This window comes from Otolemur garnettii, unplaced genomic scaffold (assembly GCF_000181295.1).
Source record: "Otolemur garnettii isolate 467f Iridium unplaced genomic scaffold, OtoGar3 scaffold00275, whole genome shotgun sequence".
NCBI classification, from domain to species: Eukaryota; Metazoa; Chordata; class Mammalia; order Primates; family Galagidae; genus Otolemur; species Otolemur garnettii.
The window spans coordinates 525,173-535,256 of record NW_003852670.1 but is presented as its reverse complement, the minus strand read 5'-3'; the positions used below and the strand labels follow the sequence as shown (position 1 = coordinate 535,256).

Below are 10,084 nucleotides of genomic sequence, written 5' to 3'. Positions count from 1 at the left end.
ATTCTTAGGCTGTTATTGGGTTATAGCTTACATATAAAAGGTATAAATTAGTTTCATAATAGAAGTGTGTACATTGGATACGTTTTCTTCCATTCTTGTGATATTTTGCTCAGAAGAACATTTTCCAGCTCCATCCATGTGAACATGAAGGACGTAAAGTCTCCATCTTTCTTAATGGCTGCATAGTATTCCATGGTGTACATATACCACAGTTTGTTGATCCATTCGTGGATCAGTGGGCACTTGGGCTTCTTCCATGACCTGGCAGTTATGAATTGGGCTGCAATAAACATTCTGATACAAATATCTTTGTTGTAATTACTTTTTAAGTTTTTTGTAGAAGTAGAGTCTCCTGCTGCCCAGGCTGGTCTTGAACTGGGCTTAAGCAACTCCCCCACCCCTATGGAATTGCAAGGTGTTGAATGATTTTTTTTTTTTTTTGAGACAGAGCCTCAAGCTATTGCCCTGGGTAGAGTGCTGTGGCATCACAGTTCACAGCAACCTTCAACTCTTGGGCTTAAGCAGTTCTCTTGCCTCGGCCTCCCAAGTAGCTGGGCCTACAGGTGCCCACCACAACACCCTGCTATTTTTTGGTTGTAGTTGTCATTGCTGTTTGGCAGGCCCTGGCTGGATTCGAACTCACCAGCTCTGGTGTGGTGGCTGGCACCTTAGCCGCTTGAGCTACAGGCACCAAGCCCCAAGGTGCTGAATGATTACAGGCATGACACCCAACTCAGCCATTTTTATTTTCAATTTTATTGTTTTTCGGACTAATCAAGGCTTGCCACCTGTAGCACAGTGGTTATGGCACCGGCCACATGCACTGAGGCTGACAGTTTGAACCAGGCCCAGGCCAGCTAAAACAACAATGACAACTACAACAACAAAAAAATGGACCTGGTGTTGTGGCAGGTACCTGTGGTCCCAGCTACTTGGGAGGCGAGGGAATTGCTTAAGCCCAAGAGTTTGAGGTTGCTGTGAGCTATGACACTACAGCACTCTACTCAAGGCAACATAGTGAGACTCTGTCTCTAAAAAAAAAAAAAGACAGTTAGGTGCAGTAGGGAGAAGGGGGGACAGAGTAGAACAAGGAGTTCTATCTGTACCTGTGAACCATCAACTGAGATTAACTCACTACCTTCAGACCAGCCTATTTTTAATTTATTCTAAGTACTCCCTGGATTGCTACAAACCATTAATTTCCAGACTTCTGAAAGAGTTGACTTCTGTTGCTGTTTGTTTTTGCCAATTTTCTTTTTCATTGCTTTTATGAAGGAGAGGATTTGGGGGGTTCTTACTCCACTATTTTTGTTGACATCATTCTCTATTGTCTTTTTTTTTATTTACCGACATTAAAATGTTCACACAGAATCTATTACTTTTTACGACACGTTTAGAGTTCGGGGTTGACTTCGTGGCTCTCATTGTACACCACCCACACACAGTAAAAAGCAAATGAGAGCTGGAAGGAAATGGTTGTTCTACAAAAGCAGTCTGCAGAGTGAGTCGCGGGTGAGGGCAGGGCTTTCCCACTCTCTGTGGAGTTGGACCAAGGCGAGTCAGAACCAGTTTCTTCTTCTTTTTTTTTAATCTAGTTCATCATCGCATGTGGTCCTACCTACTGCAGGAAGCTAACTCACACATAACTTGCTGTGCAAGTTCAGCAACCCAAGCTGCTCTATACCCTGTTCAACAAGAACACTGATGATCACTGATCACTCTGGCCAGTGGCTAATTACTGAGAGTTTCCAAACTCACAGTCATCAAATGGTAACAAAGTGCACCAAGCAGCAAACTGCCAGTAGCACTTCACTAGGAAATAACCTTGAATAAGCTAGTACTGCCCTCCATGACCACATTTTAAAAAATATCTGTATTGGTTTTCTCTTAAGTTCAAGCATCATGGAAATATGTAATATGGAAGGTAAGGACTTCGCATATTCCCACAGATACACAGATGTCCACTGTTAATATGTGTGGACCTACACATACGTATATATGCTACCAGGTTTTTCTACTCTTACGCAATTATATGTTTGCTTTATAAAAATGAACTCAATACTATACATATTTTGCAGCCTTACTGTACTTTTTCCTGAATGATATATGTACATTTTCTTCATTCTTAACAACCATAGATTATTCCATTTGGGGTACTATAATCCAATATTTGTTAACCAGTCCTGGTTGGTGGACACATAGGAACAGGTTCCATTTTTAAGCTGAGGTGCGGTAGAACCTCCATAATTGACACCTCCTTACATTGACCACCTCCTCAAGTGGACCTAATTTTCATAGACTGGACATAACCACATGTACGTATCCGTACAATAGGCCTAGTTCCTTATATTGAACACCTCTGAGTGTTGACCAGTTTACTACTGTCCCTTCAATGGTCGACTTACTGAGGTTCTACTGTATTTATAATGCACTGGAACATTATAGGTGACAACTCCATACTGTGCACCGAACCAGAGCAAAACTTGCCATCCAAGTGATTTCTTTCTTTCTTTGTCCTTCTTTCTTTCTTTCCCTCCCTTCCTTCCTTCCTTCCTTCCTTCCTTCCTTCCTTCCTTCCTTCCTTCCTTCCTTCCTTCCCTCCTTCCTTCTCTCTCTCTCTCTTTGCACAGAGTCTCACTCTATCACCCTGGGTAGATAGCCATGGTGTCATAGCTCACAGCAACCTCAGACTCTTGGGCTCAAGCAACCCTTTTGCCTCAGCCTCTGGAGTAGCTGGGACTACACTGGGTGACCACAATGCCCGGCTAGTTTTTCTATTTTTTAGTACAGACGGGTCTCGCTCTTGCTCAGGCTGGTCTCAAACTCCTGAGCTCTAGAGATCTGCCTACTTTGGCCTTCTGAGTGTTGGGATTACAGGTGTGAGTCACAGGGCCCAGCCTCCAAGTGATTTGGTCAACACTTTAGGATGCTTCCGATCTCTTGCTGGTACAATGAATCTGTGTGTTTGGCCTCTGGGTACCTGTATGCATCTGTGCACACCTGAAGAATAAATTCCTGTGAGAGGATCTGTCGTCCAAAGAAAGCATTTGAATCTACACTGCCACCCATGATGTCTTCGTCCTTCTGAGCTTGGGTTTGGATTGGGGGAATACAAAAGTCATCATGAACCCAACCAAGATATAAAGTTCATCTCTTCGCAAATGTTGCAAATGTTGCAAATGTTCCAAATTTCCAATTTGCAAATTGGTAAATGTTCCAAAGCCAAGACATTGGCTATTCCTATGTTATGCAAAAATTTGTAGGGCCAGGCACGGTGGCTCACACCTGTAATCCCAGCACTCTGAGAGGCTGAGGTAGGTGGATTGCCTGAGCTAACAGGTTCAAGACCAGCCTGAGCCAGAGCAAGACCCTGTCTCTAAAAAGTAGCCAGGGATTGTGGTAGGCACCTGTTGTCCCAGCTGCTTGGGAGGCTAAGGCAAGAGAATCACTTGAGCCCAAGAGTTTGAGGTTGCTGTGAGCTATGACGCCACACCGCACTCTACTGAGGATGACAAAGTGATACTCTGTCTCAAAAAAAAAAAAAAAAAAGAATAAAAGAAAGAAAGAAACTTGTGAGGCCAATACTTGAAAGGAGCCAGAAATATTGTGAGCACCTAACTTATTCTTCAAAATACTTTTCTTCTCAAGTCTGCTGGGAACATCCAACAAGAAAACAGGAGATGCCATATTTTTTGCAAGATAAATTATAAAATATAAAATCTTCCCTTAGGGTATCTTTGAAGCATTGGGGTGCCTGAAAGCCATATACAGTTTCTGGGGAAACAGTCTTTTAGGAAATGTAGCATAACCATTCCAGGAATGGATTAACAAGCTATGGTGTATGTATACCATGGAATACTATTCAGCCATTAGAAGAGATGGAGACTTTACTTCTTTTGTATTAACCTGGATTGAGGTGGAACACATTCTTCTTAGTAAAACATCTCAAGAATGGAGAAGCAAGAATCCAATGTACTCAATTCTAATATGAAGGCAGTAGATGAGCTAATATGTGGTGGAGGGTCGGGAATGAGGGAGCAGGGCCAGGAGAGAAGGGAAGGGGTTGGGGAGTCATGGTGTACTATGCACCTCTCGGGAGTGGGACACAATTATAAGAGGGAATTTACCTAACAAATGCAATCAGTGTAAACTAATTCTTCGTACCCTCAATGAATCTCAAACAATAAAAAAAAAAAAATTAGGAGCAGTGCCTGAGGCTCAGTGAGTACAGAAGGCAGCTATACTGGGCCACTCAGGTGCCAGCCCCATATACCAAGGGTGACAGGTTCAAACCCGGCCCTGGCCAAACTGCAACAAAAAAATAGCCGGGCATTGTGGTGGGCGCCTAAAGTCCCAGCTACTCGGAAGGCTGAGGCAAGAGAATCGCCTAAAGCCCAAGAGGTGGAGGTTGCTGTGAGGTGTCATGCCACGGCATTCTACCGAGGGCAACAAAGTGAGACTCTGTCTCTAAAAAGAAAAAAAAAATTAGGCTCGGCGCCTGTAGTACAGTGGTTATGGCACCAGCCACATACACTGAGGCTGGCAGGTTTGAACCCGGCCTGTGCCAGCTAAACAACAATGATGACAACCTCAACAAAAAATAGCTAGGTGTTGTGGCAGGCACTTATAGTCCCAGCTACCTGTGAGGCTAAGGCAAGAGAATTGCTTAAGCCCAAGAGTTGAAGGTTGTTGCTGTGAACTGTGATGCCACAGCACTCTACTGAGGGTGACATAGTGAGACTGTCTCAAAAATAAAAAAATTTAAATTTAAAAAACAAAAAGGAAATGTAGGCTCGGTGCCTGTAGCTCAAGGAGCTAAGGGGCCAGCCACATACACCAGAGCTGTGAGGTTCGAATCTAGCCCGGACCTGCCAAACAACGACAACTACAAACAAAAAATAGCCGGGCATTGTGGCGGGAGCCTATAGTCCCAGCTACTTGGGAGGCTGAGACAAGAGAATCACTTAAGCCCAGGAGCTGGAGGTTGCGATGAGCTGTGATGCCATGGCACTATACCCAGGGCGACAGCTTGAGGCTTTGTCGTAAATAAATAAGTAAAGGAAGGAAGTGTAGCGTAGACACTAACAATTCTATAAGAGCTCCCTATTGACATAACTCTTAGAATGTGAGTGAGGAACATCTGACATGTCACGGGAACCTATCCAACCGACCTGTGGGTGCCCTGAACTGGCCTCCACCCCACAGAGGAGGAACTGGGGACATGCACAGTATTTCCATTGAGAAATACTTGGCCTAGTGTTTCCATCCAAAGAGAAATAAATCCAGGACTCAATGTGCACATTTCATGTTTTTTTATTGAGATTTGGGAAGGGTCCATGGTCGTGGCAGGTGTGCTCACTGTCCCAACTTGCCCAGGCCCTCTGCTGCATGGGTGACGGCATTTGTGACTGTGTTGGTCACTGTCTCAGTGACGTCTTTCACCACTTTGTCCCCTGATTCCTGGGCCTTCTTTAGGGCATCACCAATGGCTGTTGGGAAGAAGGAGGAAAAATGTCCAGGTGAACCACTCACTGGGTTCGTATCCCTTTCAAGGGCCTGTGCACATGGCACTTACTGAACTGGTCCCTGGAGCAGCCAATGGCAGCAGGACTTCTAAAGGAATGAATTCAGATCTGATCTACATCCCCCTCCCAAGATGCATTGCATCAATTGAGCAAGACTGAACATACTGAAATCCTCACCCCTGGCTGGGCTCCCGTACTTAGTGGTTAGGGCACTGCCACATGCTCCAGGGCTGGTGGGTTCTAACCCAGCCCAGGCCTGCTAAAAAAAAAAAAAAAAAAAAAAGAAAGAAAGAAATCCTCACCCCTGACATGATGGTATTAAAAGGTTGGGATTAGAGGCCTCACAAAAGAGACCACAGAGAGCTAGCTCCTTCCACCATGAGAGGACACAGCTGAAAGGTGCCATCTATGTGCCGGGAAGGGGCCCTCATCAAACACCAAATCTGCTGGTGCCTAGATCTTGGATTTCCCAGCCTCTATAAGGGTGAGAAACATGTTTCTATTGTGTGTAAGCCACGTAGTTTATGGGTTTTGTTTTTTTTAAGAGACAGAGTCTCACTTTATTGCCCTCGGTAGAGTGCTGTGGCATCACAGCTCACAGCAACTTCCAACTCCTGGGTTTAGGCGATTCTCTTGCCTCAGCCTCCCAAGTAGCTGGGACTACAGGCGCCACCACAATGCCTGGCTATTTTTTTGTTGCAGTTTGGCCGGGACTGGGTTTGAACCCATCACCTTTAGTATATGGGGCCAGCGCCCTACCAGCTGAGCCACAGGCACTGCTCCCACACCCAGCTATTTGTTATTGTTGTTGCAGTTTGGCCGGAGCCGGGTTTGAACCCTCCACCCTCAGTATATGGGGCTGGGCTATAGGCGTCGCCCTAGTTTATGGTATTTTATTGAATAGTCTGAGCTAAGAAAATTGCCATCTAACAATTTTTTTTTCTTTTTTTTTTTTGAGACAGAGTCTTAGTATATTGCTCTCAGTAGAGTGCTATGGCATCACAGTGCACAGCAATCTCAAACTTTTGGGCTTAGGGCAGCTCCTGTGGCTCAATGAGTAGGGTGCCAGCCTCATATATCAAGGGTGGCAGGTTCAAACCTGGCTCTGGCCAAACTGCAAACTTGACAGGTGCCTGTAGTCCCAGCTACTTGGGTGGCTGAGGCAAGAGAATTACTTAAGCCCAGGAGTTGAAGGTTGCTGTGAGCTGTGACGCCACGGCACTCTACCAAGGGCAACAAAGTGAGACTCTGTCTCTACAAAAAAAAAACAAAAAAACTCTAGTGCTTAAGCAATTCTCTTGCCTCAACCTCCCAAGTTGCTGAGGCTACAGGTGCCTACCACATTTCCCGGCTATCCATCAAACAATTTAATAAATTCATGTATTTACATTTAAGTACTTGGCAGGGCATGATGGCTCACACCTATAATCCTAGCACTTTGGGAGGCTCAGATGGATGAATTGCTTGAGTTTAGGAATTTGAGACCAGTCTGAGCAGTGGTCTCAAACCACTCTAGTAGAAGAGAAAAAGTAGCTAGACATAGTGGTTCCCACCCGTAATTCTAGCACTCTGGGAGGCTGAAGTGGGTAGACTACGGGAGCTCAGGAGTTCAAGACTAGACTGAGCAAGAGTAAGACCTTGTCTCTAATAAAAATAGAAAAAAAAATAGAAAAAACTAGCCGGGTCTTGTGGGGGGTGCCTGTAGTCCCAGGTACTCCAGAGGGTAGAGAATTGCTTGAGCCCAAGAGTTTGAGGTTGCTGTGAGCTATGACGTCACAGCACTCTACCTAGGCCAACAAAGTGAGACTCTGTATCAAAAATAAATAAATAAATAAAGATTTAAGTCCTTGATCCATCTGTAATCTATTTTGTTGAAAAGGAATGAAGCACACATATGCTTTATACATACTTCTAGTCAGGGTACACACGCACACACATAAAAATTTATATAAACACAGGCTTGGTGCCCGTAGCACAGTGGTTATGGCCCCAGCCACATACACTGAGGCTGGTGGGTTCGAACCCGGCCCAGGCCAGCTAAAAAAATGATGACAACCTCAACAAAAAATAGCCAGGCATCATGGCAGGTGCTTGTAGTCCCAGCTACTTGGGAGGCTGAAGCAAGAGAATCATTAAAGCCCAAGAGTTTGCGGTTACTGTGAGCTGTGATGCCACAGTACTGTAAGGAGAGCAACAAAGTGAGGCTCCGTCTCAAAAAAAAAAAATGTATATAAACACAGTTTTACATGTTCAATGTTTTGTCCCAGTACACTGTCACATGGTCTTTTGTGACCTTGTCTTTTTAACATTCCACAGAAAGGACTACCTAAACGGAGCCCTAATGCATAGTGTAATCTGTGACCTCAGATAAGTGTAGATAATTGCATATTAACTGGAAGGATGCGGCATCCGGGGCAGGTTTGACCTAGTTAGTCAAAGAAGGGGTTGGCCCCAGGCTCCCTGCCTCCTTCCCACCTCACCTTTCTCTCCAACCTCCTTTGCATGGTCTACCACCTCCTTCAGCACTTCCTCCACCGCGTGAACTGAAAAGAGATAAGTTCGAAGTGAGTGGGGATGCAGGTCTACTCCTCACGGTGGGCCGAGACGCCTACCGATATCCAGGGTGGGGCTCTCTGCCACCTCTAGCCAGGATAAGCTAATTCCCAAGAAAAACTCTGAGCTGGCTTCTTTCAGATGCTGGGAGACACACTATCTTGAGGAGCTGGCCCTCCTGCCATGTGGGACAGTGGAGCCAGGTCACCCTCCTCTCAGAATGTGCTGGCTGGCTGCCTTAGGTTAAATCCTGAAGTCTCCTCCAGCAAAACCAAGTTCCCTGAGGCAGTTCTTCCAATAAGAGGGAATTCTGTGCCCTCCTCACAGCTATTTCGTTCAAGTGGCAGCATGCTAGAACGAAAAGATTTTGGAGTCATAAGAACTGATTTTGACCCGGTGCCAAGGCTCACACCTGTAATCCCAGTACTCTGGAAGACCAAGGCAGCTGGATCTCCTGAGCTCAGAAATTAGAGTCCAGCCTGAGCAAAAGAGAGACCCCAGGGTGGTGCTCATGGTAGGGTGCCAGCCCCATATGCCAGAGGTGGCGGGTTCAAACCCAGCCCCGGCCAAAAACTGCAAAAAAAAAAAAGTGAGACCCCCATCTCTACTAAAAATAGAAAAACTCACTGGACATTGTGGTAGGCACCTGTAGTCCCAGCTATTCAAGAGGGTGAGGCAAGAGGATCTCTTGAGCCCAAGAGTTTGAGTTCGCTGGCAACAGAGTGAGACTCTGTACAAAAAAAAGGGGGGAGGGGAATTTGTTCTACTTTCTACTCCACCCTCAACTTCTTGGTTTCCTCATCTGTAAAATGGAAATAATATAAAGGAGTGGTCACCTTGGCTGTAGAATTACAAACAAAATAAAAACATGTCTGCAGCTGTTTTGAAAAAGGCCAGCAAACTCCAGCACAAACTTTTCCACTATAATATCTGACAAGAGAAGGAACCTCGATCTCTGCATAATAAATGGGTTTCCCGGAACTTGGAAGAAATTGAAAATGTCCTTTTTAACTTTGAACAGAATCAGACTTAGTGGCTTCTTAATGAACAAATATTTGAAACTTTAACGTTATGGTAAAAAAAAAAAAATCCATCTTCCTTTTTCTGACAGGCTGCCACGACAAAGAAGAGCTCCCCAGGTTTCCAGAGGGAAGGGCCCAAGCGGCCAGCTGCTTACCCAACACCCAGCCTGCCCCCTGTCCCCAGGAGCCTCCTGTGGGCAGGGCCCTGGGCTGGCCTCCCTCCTGGCCCTCACTCACACCCCAAGGGTGGGCTGCACTAGGGTCACAGCACAACTTCACCCTGAGCGGCCTTCCCCAGGCGTTGCCCTCCCGGCCTTGCACCCCCCAACCCCATCGTGTCCTGGTAGGGCTGGTAGGCCAGGGTTTCCAGCACAACCAAGGTCCTCTGCCTGCTGGAATCAGCTTCCAACATGCCCAGGTGGAAAGGAGCCCCCGAGTCCTTACCAGCTTCCTCAGTGGCCTTCTCAGTGCGGTAGGTCAGGCCGTCAGCAGCAAGTTTCCCCAGGCCTCCCAGCATCATGCAGCAACAGGTGATAGCCAAACAGGATGCTAGGGACTGGCCCAACGCGCTTTTATAGATGCCTCCCCCAGCTGGCTGGGTTCTGGGGCACCAAGCCTTGGCCACAGCCCAGTAGGACAGGTGAGTCAGCACAGGTGGCGGCAGCAGGAAGAGCCTGGGTGGAGCCACCCCAGGAGTGGATGGCCACTTTGCCACTCTGGCAGCATGAGATCCTCAGACCCTGTGCTGAGTGAGAGGTCTAGGGATAGAGTCTGGGTGAGGGTCCTCAAGAAGGAGAGAAGGAGGCCAGGCCTGGTGACTCATACCTGTAATCCTAGCACTCTGGGAGGCTGAGGCAGGTAGATTGCTTGAGCTCAGGAGTTCAAGACCAGCCTAAACAAAAGGGAGACCCTTCTCTAAAAATAGCCAGTATTGTGACCAGCACCTGTAGTCCCAGCCACTTGGGAGGTTGAGGCAAGAGAATC

At 46.4% G+C, this 10,084-nt stretch overlaps 1 protein-coding gene across 1 annotated transcript; it reads right to left on the bottom strand.

The window, feature by feature from the left end:
• Positions 1-5,355: 5,355 nt before the first annotated feature.
• On the bottom strand, positions 5,356-9,617 carry FAM25A (family with sequence similarity 25 member A). The gene is made up of 3 exons (XM_023508762.1): positions 9,545-9,617; positions 8,006-8,068; positions 5,356-5,489 (listed from the first exon to the last, which is right to left on the bottom strand). The coding sequence occupies exons 1-3, from the start codon at positions 9,615-9,617 to the stop codon at positions 5,356-5,358; spliced, it is 270 nt and encodes an 89-aa protein (XP_023364530.1).
• Positions 9,618-10,084: the final 467 nt, after the last annotated feature.